Consider the following 16,118-nt stretch of genomic DNA (forward strand, 5'->3'; position numbering starts at 1 on the left):
TCTTCAATTTTGTGTGTTAAATTAAGGCAGTAAGAAAGTAACACAACCACTTTTAAAGTTAATTGTCGACGTTTAAATTAACATCAGGGTCATTGGTATTTACAGGGATTGTATATACATCAACCCTTCATATCGTTTACATAAACAAGGCTTACGTTATCATGGTTTATGCGCCCATCCCAATTTAAAGTAGTTCAACGGAATTTTATTGAATTTAGCAAGAGCAAACAATATACGTAGTATGTGATTGTACAAAAAATTATTACCAAAAGTGGAAACGATCGTCAGAGAAGAACAACAGCCTTTTAGATCTTCAAAGTCACGTTGAGCTCCGCCCTCTTGTGTAAATTAGATTTTTTTATATTTCTTTTACCCCTCTCTTTTAAAGGACTAGAATATATAATAAAATGGGTGAAAGTAAACCTGATTATAAGGTTGTCATTGATCAAGAAGTTGATAATGGGTCAACGAATCAAACAATTGTCGCATCTTCTAGATTTAAACTGTCTCCGGGTTTGCGAGCAGTTCTTCCCATTGCAAGTTATTGTTGTGCTTCAATTCTTATGACTGTAACCAACAAATTCGTATTAAGTGGATATGATTTCAATATGAATTTTCTCTTGTTAACCATTCAGGTATTTCATCTCCAAAAGCATCCCAGCATTCTTTATTCACTCCCTTTTTTTTTTTAATTATAGAATGCCGTTACAGTATTACTATTACAATCTTTCAAGTTTCTCGGACTTATCAAATTTCGTGGATTCGATAAAGAAGAAGCTCGTAAATGGTACCCCATTGCTGCCGCATTAGTGGCCATGATTTACACCGGCTCAAAAGCACTTCAATTCCTTCGTATTCCAATTTATACCATCTTTAAAAATTTAACCATTATTCTTATTGCATATGGTGAAGTACTTTGGTTCGGAGGCAAAGTGACACATTTAATGCTGGTGTCCTTTGGTTTAATGGTTAGTATAAGAAGAAAGGAGCAAAGAAAGAAAAGAAAAGAGAAGAAAAAAAAACGAAAAAGAATATGTACTAAATATAAATGCAGGTCTTTTCTTCTATTATTGCTGGCTGGACTGATGTTAATGATACATTAGCTCAAATTGTCGAATTTGATACAACTATTGCTGGATATTTTTGGATGGCTACAAACTGTATTGCATCAGCTGCTTTTGTTCTTTACATGCGCAAGAGAATCAAGCTCACCAACTTTAAGGATTTCGACACTGTTTATTACAATAACCTTTTATCCATCCCTCTGTTGATTATTCCTAGTTTGATCTTTGAGGATTGGAGTTCTGAAAGTTTAGCTAGAAACTTGTAAGTTTTATAAAAGTAAGTGTGGGGTTATCTTTAATAATTTTTTTTTTTTTCGTTTTAGTCCTAGTGAGGTCCGTCAGCAAATGGTTATTGCTATGATCTTTTCTGGTGCTTCTGCTTTTGCAATGTCTTATGCTTCCGCTTGGTGTGTGCGTACCACTTCATCTACTACATATTCGATGGTTGGTGCGTTGAATAAATTACCTATTGCTGCCTCTGGTATCATGTTTTTTGGAGATAAAGCCACTTTTGGAAATATCTCTGCCATCATTGTTGGTACGTTAGTTTAAGTATTAGCCATGACAACATTTTAAATATTTTTAATATAGGTTTCGTTGCTGGTTTAGTCTATGCCGTTGCTAAAACAGTTTCTAATAAGTCGCCTCAAAACAAGGATATAATTCCAATGTCGTCATCTAGCCAAAGTAATGCTGATGCTGTCAAAGACCATGGAAAGCCATAAACACTCGCAATTCAGTATTACCCCATTAAAAATAGACTCTTTCTTTTTCTAAGCACCTATTTTTTTTTTTTTTTTTTTTTTTGATGTTTTAAATAGTAAAGGAAAAAAAAAAAAAAAAGTTTCACAACAATGTTATTGTCTCGGGAAAAACTATGTAAACGGTGAAGTGGCAAAAAGTAGATTATGCGGGCTGTTAGTTCCGTAAAAAGGCTCTTCTTTTTCACGTTTTTATTTCCAAAAATAGAGAAAATAAATCTGAAACCTTACAAAAAAGATTTGATTTTTAACTTATCTCTCTTTTTACCATTTTTCTTTTCTTTTTTAAAAAGATGAAAAAAAGTAAGACTCCCAAGGTGAAGCGAGCGCAAAAAGATGTGCCACGGTTTAGGTTCGCATCGATTTCAGGTCGCTTGGTTCCAATGCAAACAGTTCGAGAACGTTTAATTGGTATCTGGAATACTTTGACATGGCCAATTTGCGTAAAGATTTTGAAGGCAAATATTGCTGTCACAATTGCCCTTTCATTTATTTTGATCGATCCAATACGTAACGTATCTACGACCTCTGCTATTTTAGCCTCAGTTGCTGTTGAATTTGTTTACCCGAACAAATCCTATGGATTCATTGCTGAAGATGTCTTGCTTGGTGGCGTTATGTGTTGTATTTCAGCTGCCTGGTCAATACTTGGTGTATTTTTAGCTTCTTTAGTAAGAGATCCGACAGATACAAGATTGGCTCAGCCTAAACTATGTGCCATCCTGTCATGTTTCCTAGTATTTGGTTGCTTTACTCTAAATATGTTTCGAGTGAATGTAGAACAAGCCAATGTAGGTGGTATGCTATCGGCTACGATTATGGTACTCAGTTTTACTTCGGCTGTATCAGATACCCAATTTGAACCCATCACAACGGTAAAATAGATCGTTCTCTTCCTAAACTTTAAATCAGGTTAAACTCATTTTTTTTTAATACCCAGTTGCGATCGCTAGTCTCGACCTTGGTTGGATTCGGTCTTATCTTCTTTTGCTTCTTATTCATCTTTCCAGAAAATAGCACTCGTGTCTTTGTACAGCAACTAATTACCGTTCTCGAGACCCTCAATGACATAACTCAACAGCAAGTTACAACTTTTCTTGGTGTCACACAAATACGCGATATTCCCAATACCCTCGAAACACTAGCTGTTAACCACAACAAGATCGATGTCCTGATTGCGAATCTCGTCCAGAAAAAACGCATGGTCAGACGGGAACCTTCATACAATGTTATTGCACCCACGGATGTGAGTGAGCTGACCTCTTTAATTAAGACTCTACGTGTGCCAATTCAAGGTTTAGGACACAGCCGCGCTATGGAGCAGAATATGAGAAAAGCAGAAAAAACGGTTGCACAAAATATGGAACATTTGAGAGATGAAGCCCTAGATACCGATACTGATGAAAGGGACGAACAAGGACGTCCTCGTAGCTATTATGGAGGAACAACAGATGATAGTGATGATGAAGACGATCAGGATATACTAGACACCATCAGCCCACAATTACCCTCTAGTAACACCTCAATTTCATCCACGTCCAGTACCTCTACTTGTGGTCGTACTCGCAGAAGAAGAACTCGGTGGGATGATTCAATGAAAGTGATGACATATTGGCGTGAGGATTATGACGAGGTTCTCAATATTGTAAAGCCGACCTATTTAGAATTGACTGATGCTTGCTCAGAAGCCATTAAAGAGTCTATCAAGCGGTTACGTCGGATGCAGAATTTGGATCCACGATATCAAGATAAGCCGTTTTTTTACAAGTATTATTATCGCTGGAGAGTCGGCTCTGATAAGGTCAAAAAGGAGAGTTTGGAATACGAATATGCACGTCTAGTGGATCCTTCACTTGAATTATTAGAAGCAATGAAAAAGTTTCATCATCATCGACTGATAGGTTTGGAGAGATTATATACAAAATCAGGTGTGCCTCGCAGGATCTTGTTTTTGCTATTGAAGTTCCAGTTTAATTTATATGCATATGCCGAGTCTGTTTATACTTTAACGTCATTAATTTATGAACTGGATCAGGTCCGTATAAAGAGAAAGATGTGGTGGCCTCATCTTGGTTTAAGAAAGTGGTTTCGTCAATCCAACAAGGCAGAAGAATATTTCGATCTGGATACTCCATGTTCAATTGCCGAAGCATCATGTCCAACAACTTTAAAAAAAACGCTATCCAAAAATGCTAATACAGCCCCAGTACCACATGATTTAGAAAAAGGTGATCGCAAACTATACAAAATTCAAACGCCTAATCGTGGCCATGCTCATTCCCCAACAGAACACCATGAAGGGCATCCTTATGACTATGGAGAAACGCCAAATAAACATGTTAATCCATGGTTACAAAACACTTTGGATCCTTTGGAATATCATGATCCCGATGTTGCCTATCCCGAAACAAGAATACAGAGAATCTTCTTTTCAATTTATACATTTCTGATGAAATATCTGTATACACAAGATACCATATTCTCTTTTCGTGCTGCAACCGTTGTTGCATTACTATCTTTACCCGGTTTTTTAGAGGAATCGTACGAGTGGTATAATGAGGTACGAGGACAATGGGCTGTTGTGGTAGCATTGATATGGATGGGACCTTCGGTAGGAAGCAATTTTTTTGGGTAAATGGTAAAGAAGAAAATATGATGAAATTTATATTAACTTTACCATGTTTTGTTTTATCAAGTACTATGACTAGAACATTGGGTACTTTTATAGGCGCTGTAGTAGCTATGATTGTTTGGGAAGCTAGTAGAGGAAGCATACCCGGATTAATTATTTTAACCTTCATATTCAATCTACCTTGGTGGTTGGTTTATATTCACGGGAAATTTTGGAAAGCTACAGGCATGTTCTCCTTAATTACGATCTCTCTTAGTAAGTTTCCATTGTATTTGCATGTTTGTAATTTAGTTACTTACATAACTATCAGTCATTGGATATACAAGCAGTTATAGACCCAAAGGAGTGCCAGTATCTGTATTTGTCATCACCTGGGAGGTAGCTTCAATTACTTTTTTTTTTTTTTTTTTTGCCTAGTACGATTTAACTGACAGTTTCGAATAGAGAACCGTTGATGTCGTAATTGGTGTACTTGCAGCATTATTTATTAGTGTATTTCCGTACCCTCGAACTGGACGTGTGGTACTCCGGCATCGTATTTCTAAGACATTGAGTGAGCTGGGTGCCCTCTATTCATCTTCCTTGCCTTGCTTCTTAAAATCGTACCAGAAGACGAAAATACTCGTCGAGCAAATCGTAAACTATTTCGATCAGTTGCGGCCTCCATCCGTCGTCAAATACAGGGTGAACGTGTATTGTTAGAACAAAGTCGATTCGAGCCTGCCTTACGAGGTGTATTTCCTGAAGACAAGTACCTTCGCATCTTGCAAATTTTAGACAACCTTTTAAGTTTAATGTTAGAAATGGAATTCTCTTTGGATAAGATACCGCTTCCTTGGCGAATGATGATTGTAAAAGATACATGGAAAGAAAGAAAAGCTATGATATCATCGTATTTGATAGCACTCCATCTGGGCTCAAATGCACTAACGAGTAAAGCCCCCATGCCCCCGTATGTACTTAGACCGACAAAAGCAAGGCGCAATCTAACGAACAGAGCACGTAAATTACCCGCAATGCGATTTGAACATCTTGGTGAACGAGAGTATACTTTTTTTAGTGCCTATTTAATGAATTCGGAACAGTTGGCTGTGGAAATAGAATTGCTGATTGCTACTATTTGTGATCTTGTAGGACCAGACAGTGTTAGTCTGTGGCTCAACTACAAGCACTAGCAAGTGGCGTCGATTTTGACACCAATTTTATACCCCCCTTTAAAAATAAATTATTACAACCATATATGGCGTTTCCACCTTCAAATGATAAAAAAAAAAAATTATGCTTGTCAATAGCTTATAATGATTCAAATAGATCTAGTTCAGGATAGTATGCTGTAAAATATACGCATTTATAGCATTTTACTCTATTCTTTACAACCTCAGTTTTTTCGCTACATAAATGAAATAGGATACCGTGTATGGTAAGATAAAATCCATTAGTTTCAGGGATTCCGTTTGCTCGTGATGGTTAATCTATCTTATAAAAAATTAAGGTGGCAACCACTTGTCGACAGTGACTTTTGAATTTAGTTTGAGATGTGTTTTGAATTAATTCATTGTTTTTTTTTTTTTTTTTAGAAATATACAGGTAACTTCTAATATACGATTTAAAAGAGAAAGTAATGTTTGAAGCAATTACACCATGTGGTGCAAGGATATGGGAGCTTCTCGATAAAGGTTACACAGGCTAGGCCTAAATTATTAATTGTTTATCAATTTGATAGACAATAATTGTGGTGGCGTAAACATCCCTGCACACATATATTCATATGAACCTGTGCCTCAATCCTGTTCAGAGAGGATTCAATTTACCAGCATGCATTAATACGTACTATTGTACGAAAGCTTCCTTTCCCAGTTCATTAACATGGTAAGACCCATAATGAATTAATGGGTTATTAGTAGCAAATCCGCACTTTCTTTCGTGTAACCCATTCTACTCTACTTCTTCTGTATAAATTAACCTATTCTAATTTATTTCTTCTTCTTATTGTTTACCCATCTTATTTTTTTCCCCTTTCCTTTCCTTCTTTCCCCTCTAAAATCACCTTCCTTTTCCTTACCTTCAAATGAAGTCAATGATAATCATTGCTTTTTCATTTGTACTCTACACATCGACTGTAGCAGGGACTATGGTGTTAAGAATGCCCTTCACCAGAACGAATTCTCCAACCATTGCTAACAGGTTTAGCAAACGAGATACAAAAAAAGCATCTTTAATCAATGCCAACGGTAAAGAATATCTGGTTGAAGTGGGTGTGGGAACTCCACCCCAATATTTCAATTTGACATTGGACACTGGAAGGTAAACGAAAAAAGCAGTAAAAAAAAAAAAATCCATGCGAAACCGTCATCCTAATTTCGTTTTAGTTCTGATTTTTGGGTCCCGTCCACAGCTTGTCCAGTTACCATGTGTCCCCATACCCGTTTTGAGAACCACACATCCTCCACATTTAAACAATTACCTGAACCATTGATCGTCGACTACGGCATGGGATCAGCCAGAGGTGTTTATGCCACTGATGCTGTCACTATTGGGCCCGCCACAATGAACGACCAAACTATCGGTTTAGTTTCAACTACTGTCAACATTTTAAGCGAAACTGATGAGCACAGCAGCAATGGAATTATCGGCCTTGGTTTCCCCGACCTCAGTACGAAACAAGGAACAAAACCTGGTCATTTTGTTACCGGCCTTTATCAATCCAACATTATCCCTGAACCGGTCTTTTCTGTATTTTTAAATTCCCAATTCGCATACGGAAAAAGCGGTGAGGTTATTTTGGGTGGTACTGATACAACCAAATATAATGAAAAAGAGATGCAATACCTTCCCGTTATTACATATGATATATCAGCTTACGATATTACGCCTAATCTTGGAGCCAACTCTACCAAAAACGGTTCATATTATTATTGGTCTGTACCAGGTCAAGGCGTTTCTACATCTACTGGTTACAAATCACCAAGTAATGTTTTGCTCGATTTTATTTTAGACACAGGCACTACTTTGACATATGTTCCTACAGCTATTGCCAAAAGCATCGTTATGTCTGTCACCTCTACTACAAGAGCGCCAGTTTTAGACACAATCAATGGCGCATATCGTGTTAACTGTGAGCTAGCCAAAAAGTCTAAAGCCACCGTACAATTTATGATGTCATCTTCTGCTTCCACAGTCTCTACCACTCCCATCACAATTACCGTTCCCTTATCCGAATTAATCATTCCAGCCGACGATGCTTTGACACCAGAAGCTTCGCTATCTTGTATATTTGGTATTGCTCCTCTTCCTGAAAGCTATCAATTAACAACCGGGGAAACCTGGATTCTTGGTGAAGCTACTTTGAGATCCATTTATTCTGTCTACGATCTTAAAGAAAATAGAATCGGTTTGGCTAAGCTATCCGCCACTTCCGGTGTAACAAACGCTAATACTACAGAGACAACAAAAGGCACTTCATCTAATCCTGGTGCCGAACAAGACAATAATACTGTTACATCACCCGATGAAAATAATACATCTTCTTCATATTGCATTTCCCCATCTAATTGGGCAATAGTTATGTTATATATTGTTACCTTATATTCCTTCTAATAAACATTGAATTTTAAAACAATAGTAGCACGGAATTTATCACATAACATTAACAATTATAGTGCGGTTATGGATTTTATAATAGAGGGAGGCACATAAAAGTCTCTTCTTTGTACCGGAAATCCTAACCCTTACAGCCTTAAAAGCATTTTTAATTTAGCAAATTGGTATGCTGCAGTCTTACAATGACAACATTCCCCTACAGGGGTAATGACGTTATGTACAAAAAGATGTCTTACCTAGTATATCTGCCAATAAAATTACGTCCACGTGGATATCACGTGACTTGTTTTGTTTTTTTAAATAATAGGTATATAATTTTGTCTTACATAAACGGTAAATATATTAGCGCGGTTGGTTAAGTGGTATAATCTTCGCCTGCCACGCGAAGGGCCGGGGTTCGATTCCCCGACCGCGCATTGTTTTTTATTTTTAGTGAATAACGTGTGATGTTGATAATTTGGGTGAATTTATTTTTGACAGCTTCATGTGAACTGTTGTAAAGGTTCTGTATCGCTTCAATTTAAATTATTGGTTCGGTTACTGTTATCAGACTACAATTCTAAGTTCCCTGTCGATCCTCCCCATAAAAGCTAATCCCACCGTTTAGTTTTGTATTATTTATATAATTTGAGTGGTATCATTACTAGACAGTAAGGTAGTTCGATCAATTGACATAAAGTTTAAAATTTGAAATTGCTTTTAGACCTAACTTCTTCTCTTGCCGCGAAGAGCTTTTGTGCTTTTTCTATATTTTTTTTTTCTGCTTCTCTTCTATTTTTACCGCATTTCCCTCTCTCAACTTACGGTCGATATTTGGAAATGATGGATGCTACCCTCGGTAATCCTTGATGTATTCAGTAATTGTTGGTTATTGTTGGTGTAATTAGTGTTGGACGTTGTCCTTAGTGTTGGAAGTAGCTCTTGGTATTTGTGTTTGTGAAATTTTATTAAATTAAAGATAGTCAGGTATCTTTAAATCTCATGAAAGAAAACCAAACCAGCTTCTGTCCGGTCATCGGAAGCAAAGCTATCAAAAACAAAATCAACTTCTGTCAATTTAGAACATGAAGAGTGCATTAAAGTAAGAACTTTTGTTGGGAAGGTGATGTGCTCATATTATGGTAATGAAGTATAACATATTAACCAGTTGTACTTTCCCGGCTATTGCTTTAATTTTCATATTAAACACAAGGGGGGATTTGTTTTATGATCATTTATTAATGCAATTTATCTGGAACTATTGATTGAACCGAGATATATTCCAGAGCGTTAAGTAACATTGACAGAGCGAAGGTACTTGAAATTTTGGTAGAACTATCACAAGGCGAGGCAGGAAACCCAAAACAACAAGCAAAACTGTTAGAAAAGTTATAGTTCTGGCCGTTTCGCGAAAGATGAGGTTTTCTCCAAAGTATTTAATACAACCAAAACGACTATTTATGTTAGTATAGACTTAAGCAGAAATTCGGCTCTGATACTATGTATATACATATAACATTCATTAAAAGAAATTATATGCCAAGGTTATCGCTACATTATAATCATATCATTTTGGATTATGATCGTTTGGCTATCTTATACATCTTAGTATTTTCCCAAACAACTTGCAACTTTTATTAATTTACTGCTCTAAAAATTAACAGAACCAAAGTTTGTTTTTGTGCGAGTGTAATAAAATCTTCTCTTCGCATGACAACACTCTTTTTTTTTAAAAAAACCAGCACCCATCTTTATTATGTAGCAAAAAAAAAAAAAAAAAAAAAAAAAAAACGCATTAATGGAAACAAAATTTAAACCCACCACCTACACCATGCTTCAGTATCCTTTTCAGATGAAGTATCAAACTTGAAATTGATACGCTTGACTTCACTGAATCCCTCTTTGGTTGAAGGTTCTTGAAGTTTGGATTTAAATGTGCGATAGGCAATAATACTGAGTACATCCTTCTTTTCTTGTGATTTGTAAAGTGCTCTATAGTAATTATTGTGTTGTGCTAAATCTTCATTATCACCAAAGTAGAAGCATCGGACAGGCACGTTTGCGTCCTTTGCAAGCTTAATATATAAACTACGTGTGGATGCTTCTGGATTGGTGTTATCAATGACAACGGATTGTTTGTTAGCCAAAGCTTCCTTGCAAGCTTTTACACATCTGTCACGGGTCTTTAACGTGTCTTGATTGACATAAACGTAGCCTTTCGGCACGATAAACTTTTTGACAAAACTACTTTTACCACTGGCGGGATAGCCTACGCAAACTATCAATTCATTGTGATCTTCTACAGTCAACGGTGTGTCAGGCGTATAAAGAGGTACTATTAAAAAAAAAGATTAATTGAACTGTTTATCACATCGTCCACAGTTATACTTTACGGTTGGAAGATAAATATTCTTTAGGATTAAATCCGCCCCACGAAAATTTGGCTTTTGGTTCCTTTAAAAAGAACTCTTCAGGTGTATAAAATTCAATTTGAATATTTTGAGCGAATTTTCTGTCACCACAAGAATGGTCCTTTTTATACTTTGGTTTCCACTCGGCCTGTCTACCTGCAGCATCGCCAACATAGAAGCTGGCGCCTTTATCAATATGTGCCTCATTGTTCTCAGCAAACCAATCCCACATCCCTGTCATAGGTTTCCTGTATATGTTCTTTTTCAAAGCTGCCATAAAAAGCACGGGTGTATCTACCTCGTTCAAGATAGTTTCAATTTTAAACTTGAAACTGTTAATCTTCTTATCAGAATTCAATCCATTTTGATTAGAGAATACTACTATTTTAAACCTATACGAAAAAAAAAAAATACAACCTTCAACAAAAAATCCCAATAACATTATTAATTGACCTACCCTTCATTGTGTAAAGATTTGATTTTTTGAGGGACAGATGGATCCCACCACTTCCAATCATGCTCATTTTTGGCGTATGTGTTGCCACTCTTTGTAGATATAAGGGTGCCATCCTTTATCACGTCATATTAGAGAGAAATATATCGCTAAAGTGTATCCCATTGTCTTACCAAATCAAACGCTGCTATTTTACTCTTTCCAGTTTCTGATCCCTTAGTCTTTGCAATCAAAACTGAATCTAAAGCATTGACCCATTTTATAGCCTTCTTTGTAGTCATGTCAAAGAAAGGGTGTTCTGGTTAAAGTGAAAGTCTTTAGTTTAAACTGACTCTGTCTATGTGACTTTTGGTTTTTTATTACCTGTCTTGGGTTTCTTTGAACTATCGGGTCCTGACTCACTGTGGTCACGCTTCATTATAAAAAGAAAAGAAGCGGTAATATTTGAGCGGGTATAGTTTTTTATTATTTTATTATTTTATTGTAATTAATTGCTAAGACTGTTGGCTTCCGCAGCAGAAAGCTGTTGTTGACGTAAGTCTTTAATGACAGTCTAAAAAAAAAAAGAGGAGATTTCAACATCAGGTCCAGTGATCTTTACAACGGTCAAACATAACTTACGGCAAGCGCCTCCGGATTAACACCACGTTCACACAATGATACACATAAACTAAGCGTTTCTCTATCTAAACCAGCGTTCAGTAAGCTAGACAAATCTTCGAGAACTTGGGAAATGTCAATTCACTACATGCCTACATTTGGGTTTTTTTCTTACTATCAATGGTCTCTTTTACTTCAATGTTTCTTGTCGTTTCCATATTGTATGTGAATACACTATTTTCTCATAAACTCCAAAGAAAAAAAAGAAAGAAAATAATGGTCTAAAAGTCAGTCACTTGTCATCCGTACTTTTATGGATCTTATTTGATCCATGACAAAACTGAAATAGATATCTTCAAAGAAGTATGATCAAACATAAACGGCATAACTACTCACTGCTGCTTTAAGAATGGACTATTTGCAATTCTCTTCTTGCAGAAAGTTGTGGAGAAACTGAACTCTTGACTCGTTCCTCATTTTATTTGCATTTAATTGTTTTATCTATCATGTTGTCGAAGAGCACTCCTATAATACTCTTTAGAAATCATAAGCATATGTTCAGTAAACAGTGCCACAAAATCAGGCTGCAAATGAAAGTAGTCAGACGCGTTGTTAGGGACGTTGATAATCGATGACGGCTGGTTGAACCCATGCTTCTTAAATTGGGTAATGTAACGTGTGTCCATATTAATCGTATCAGAGTTTGTTGATGTCTTGCTTTATCATTATTGTGCCTTGATTAGGAATCGAATTTAGATCACCGTCACCTTAATTTCAATAGATACGGTTGGTACAATTAAGTTGAATTGAAGCGTATAAGCACAAGTACACCATCAAGGAGTCAGAGTAATCAAGACCCACCTCAGGTTATAATGCAGGGGAAAAATGACACTTGGCTTACCGAAAAGACATTTAAACAATTAAGGTGTGTAAAGAACAGAGTAGTTGAACATGTGTCATACACAACGAACTCGACAAAAACGACATCAAATATATATAAATCGTTCTTTTTTTAAACCATCCTTATATGCGTATGTATATTTATAAGAACAATTATTAACAGCTTTTTAGCTTGGTTAAAGAGGCAGTCTTATTGAATCAAATGAATGAAGCGTCCAAGGAACTCAACCATACACTGTATATAGGTATTACAGACTAATTCCAATATCACAGACAGTTTATTCGAGCTTAGATTTTCCACTGGAAGCGGCATCGCGCACCTGTTTATAAGTCAGGGCAAGAAACACATTGACAAAAAAACCTTTGTTGACATAACCTTTCATGTCAATATCGTTGTCCGAATACAATTGCTTTAAAAATATTCATTTGATAAAAGTGAAAGTACTTGCGACATTTAAATTTGAAGCTGGCTTAACTATGGTTTTTTAACTGTGGTTTTGATAATTATAACTCGATTGCTTACGGCTCCAGACCATACAAAAACATTAATATTAAGTTTTCTTGTCTACCACATTGCTTGTACTTTCAACTTTTTCTACATAGGTTGTTGATGTATGACTTCCTCCTTTCCTTCTTTCCCTTGCCAGGCCTTTTTTTTTTGTAAATGCAGGTTTTGTAAATAATTAAACGTACTCTTCCTTTTTCTAATGAGAGGTTGAAAGCCATCATGACTTTGAATTTTTTAAAGTCTCAAGATATTCCATAGAGCTTTTTACTTTTATACTGTGGCTTCTATTAAGCCTTGTATCATGTTGTTAGTAATATCATTTGACTAGTTTATGTAAGAATGACCCTCAGTGTCTGTCTTATAAGCGGTTCTCCCATTTCCTTTTATTTGGTTATATAGAAAAAAACGAAACTAGAGAGAAAAAGAAGAATTTACGGTCTGGATAATAGCAATTAACGTAAGGTATGACTGGTTTATCAAATAAAGGGGATTTTTATCATTGTTTGTGCATTTGTGTATACATTATAATATTATTCGGACAAAAAAAAAAAAAAAAAAGATTATTCCTGTGGTTGGGGTGTGGGTTCATAGTGACGGTTGTAATCCTCATCATAGTCTCTTACTCTACCCCTACCACGTCCTCTAGGACCACCCCTTCCTCTTCCTCTGTCTGTAAACTTTCCTCGTCCACGAGATCCACGTCCACGACCACGACCACGTCCGACACTATTTTCATCTCTTCGTCTCCAATCATCATTTTCATTTGAGTCAACATATGGCTTTGATTCAGTAGCCTCTACATTCTCATCAGCTGGATTGACAGGTTCTATGACAGGTGATTCCGATGATTGCGTAGGTCTGTTTTCGTCTTCTATCACCTTTTCACTATGTTGGGAGTCTAAGTTTTTGATGCTTTAGTTTCATCCAATCAATCAATTCCTTTTTTTATTTATTTATTTTTACCTGCATTATTCCAGCTTTGCCCTTTCACGCTGTTGTCAATTGATTTCCAGCCATGCTTATTCCAGTCGTTCTTTCCAGACTTGTGCGAGTCTTCCCATGATTCACTTTTAGGTTCTGCCTTTTTATTGCTCTCTTTGCTTCGTGATTTTCCGTTTCTATCAGAATTATTGCTGGCTACTGACAATACTTCATCCTCAACATGTTCCCTTGATTCGTTTCTCGATGCTTCGCTAGTATTGATTTCTGAGGAGTTGAGATCACTGGCTTCTGATGGAGTTTTTTCCGCATTTTCGCTCTCCGGTGTCTCAGGTGTCTTTAAAGTCTCGCTGTGATCAGATGTCTTTGAAGTCTCTCTGTTTTCAGGCGCATTAGCTTGACTCGATGGATCACACGTTGTATTTGTCTCTACATGTGATTCTGAATCCGAAACATTTGTCTTTGGCACATCATCATGGGCTGGTTCTTTTGGAATCATGCCTTCAAATTGAAGCACTGCATATGTTTTTTCAGAGTTGTTTTGATGGTGACGATGGTTTGATGTATTTTTGATTTCCCTTGAGTTATCCCAGATATGTTGTAAAAAGTCTCTGAGTTGTTTAAAGGTAGTTCCATCGTCCACGGTGTCATCGATCACATCATTTGAAGCCTGATCCCATTTTCGTAAAAGTTCGTGTACCTTTAGTCTTTTTTGATCCTTGATTTGTGGTGACGATTCTTTTGCGTAATAAACTGCGGCGCCAATAATTTGATCACACAGATTTGCAACCGTGTCTAAAGAAGGAGCTTGATCGATACAGTCATAAAGTCCAAGTTGTCCAAGTCTCATCAAATACATTAGTTGTAAGAATGACATGGTTTCTCTTTGTCGATTTTCTAAAGCTATATTAGTTGCCACTGTTGTATGTGCATTCGCTTTATTTATCATGCTTTGTCCCGTCTACAATTAATTATCAGTTATGCAAACAAACAAAAAAAAAAAGTTGTTAAATATGTTCTTTTAACGTACAAGTTGAGTTAAGGTAGCTTGGTATCGTTCAAGACATGCCTTCTTAATCGTTAAATCTAACTGTTCTTCATCGGTCAGGTCTCTTGTGTTTTTCAGTTCTTCAATGGCATGCTACGTTTCAGGTTAGCATAATTCTTTTGTTTTAAATATCAAAACATACGTACTATTTCTTCTTGGAGTGAGGCGATTTCACCTTGAATACACTCAAGATAGGGATGAACGGTATTTTGCTTCTTCTTGCTTTGCTTTTTTGCCATTTTTTGTTTGCTTGAAGAAGTTTTAGTCATGATGAGAAAGAAGAAAGAAAGAAAAAAAAAAATACAAGTAAAAAAAAAAATACGCGTTATTTTCTACTGGTGCCCCGCAAGCCACCACTCATGAGGTAACTTGCCAATTCTTCTTTGACGGACTTTTTATTCCTCTTTTTTTGAGAATGTCTACACCTACGGCCCTTGGCCCTTTAATTTCTACGTACTTTTTTATGCGCCTGCTTTTTAGGAGTAGGAATACGCCTGTTTTGTAGTATGTGAAGGCTCAAACATATGGGTGATTAAATATACAATTAAATCATCCTGACGTAAGCCAGCTCTTGTTTATCAGTTAATAAATAAAACTCACTTCTGATTAAATAGACAATTGAATCATCCTGATGTATACAATGGCTTTTTTATCAGTCTACATATAAAAACCATTCAAACATTTTCCTTCCTTCCCTTCTTCTCTTCATTTTTTTCTTTTTTATTCTTATGTTCTGTATAACACCATCTTTTTTAAAGAGAAATACTAAGTATTTGGAAAAGGTTAGTTAATAACAACTTTTGTTTTCTATAAAAACACCTTTTGTTTTCTATAAAAACACTAAACTATTACTTCTTTTTTTTAAAAAAAAGGATAAACTCCCATTTTTTGTTATAACGGCTAAGGACAGACTTCTCTACATAATGAAGATTTTCCCGTTACCCGTTGTAGGCATTGTAAGCCTGTATCTTACATTTTTACCAACTACGGTGGATCATAATCTAGAGTAGTAGGCCCTCTTTAGATATCCAAAATATGTAAGTAAAGAATGGATCACGTGAATCTAAAAAATGCGTAGAAAAGTTTACAAAAATACGTAGACATTCTCCTTTTTTTTATCCGTTGGCGTTTATAAAATATCTTACTTTCAAATACAACTCCGCACATAAAATATTCGACACTTCCGTTTTGAGCCAAAAAAATAAATAAACCTACTCTTTCT

General features: G+C 36.1%; 5 protein-coding genes and 1 non-coding gene across 6 annotated transcripts; 3 read left to right on the forward strand and 3 right to left on the reverse strand.

Moving 5' to 3' along the window:
• Positions 1 to 216: 216 nt before the first annotated feature.
• Positions 217 to 5,632, forward strand: EV154DRAFT_544511 (uncharacterized protein; the record flags this gene model as incomplete). Its single annotated transcript, XM_051604604.1, has 12 exons — positions 217 to 635; positions 699 to 968; positions 1,055 to 1,326; positions 1,388 to 1,602; positions 1,656 to 1,765; positions 2,119 to 2,476; positions 2,597 to 2,700; positions 2,766 to 4,456; positions 4,522 to 4,712; positions 4,768 to 4,835; positions 4,902 to 5,019; positions 5,067 to 5,632. The coding sequence occupies exons 1-12, from the start codon at positions 408 to 410 to the stop codon at positions 5,630 to 5,632; spliced, it is 4,191 nt and encodes a 1,396-aa protein (XP_051455815.1). The 5' UTR covers positions 217 to 407.
• A 956-nt stretch (positions 5,633 to 6,588) lies between these two features.
• Positions 6,589 to 8,054, forward strand: EV154DRAFT_423805 (aspartic peptidase domain-containing protein; the record flags this gene model as incomplete). Its single annotated transcript, XM_051596156.1, has 2 exons — positions 6,589 to 6,761; positions 6,827 to 8,054. 2 exons carry the CDS (start codon positions 6,589 to 6,591, stop codon positions 8,052 to 8,054), a joined length of 1,401 nt encoding a protein of 466 aa, XP_051455816.1.
• Positions 8,055 to 8,402: 348 nt separating this feature from the next.
• EV154DRAFT_t79 lies at positions 8,403 to 8,473 on the forward strand. The gene has a single exon. It is a non-coding gene; the product is annotated as a tRNA-Gly (tRNA).
• A 1,374-nt stretch (positions 8,474 to 9,847) lies between these two features.
• On the reverse strand, positions 9,848 to 11,182 carry EV154DRAFT_423872 (polynucleotide kinase 3 phosphatase-domain-containing protein; the record flags this gene model as incomplete). Its single annotated transcript, XM_051596164.1, has 4 exons — positions 9,848 to 10,371; positions 10,430 to 10,839; positions 10,905 to 11,017; positions 11,075 to 11,182. 4 exons carry the CDS (start codon positions 11,180 to 11,182, stop codon positions 9,848 to 9,850), a joined length of 1,155 nt encoding a protein of 384 aa, XP_051455817.1.
• Positions 11,183 to 11,388: 206 nt separating this feature from the next.
• EV154DRAFT_565366 (mitotic-spindle organizing gamma-tubulin ring associated-domain-containing protein) lies at positions 11,389 to 11,719 on the reverse strand (the record flags this gene model as incomplete). Its single annotated transcript, XM_051605897.1, has 3 exons — positions 11,389 to 11,454; positions 11,523 to 11,626; positions 11,677 to 11,719. 3 exons carry the CDS (start codon positions 11,717 to 11,719, stop codon positions 11,389 to 11,391), a joined length of 213 nt encoding a protein of 70 aa, XP_051455818.1.
• A 1,542-nt stretch (positions 11,720 to 13,261) lies between these two features.
• EV154DRAFT_514587 (uncharacterized protein) lies at positions 13,262 to 15,209 on the reverse strand. The gene is made up of 4 exons (XM_051602149.1): positions 15,043 to 15,209; positions 14,879 to 14,989; positions 13,873 to 14,809; positions 13,262 to 13,807 (listed from the first exon to the last, which is right to left on the reverse strand). Exons 1-4 carry the CDS (start codon positions 15,163 to 15,165, stop codon positions 13,470 to 13,472), a joined length of 1,509 nt encoding a protein of 502 aa, XP_051455819.1. The 5' UTR covers positions 15,166 to 15,209; the 3' UTR covers positions 13,262 to 13,469.
• Between the last annotated feature and the right edge of the window lie 909 nt (positions 15,210 to 16,118).

This window comes from Mucor mucedo (assembly GCF_025094135.1).
Source record: "Mucor mucedo strain NRRL 3635 chromosome Unknown EV154scaffold_70, whole genome shotgun sequence".
In the NCBI taxonomy this organism is placed as follows: domain Eukaryota; kingdom Fungi; phylum Mucoromycota; class Mucoromycetes; order Mucorales; family Mucoraceae; genus Mucor; species Mucor mucedo.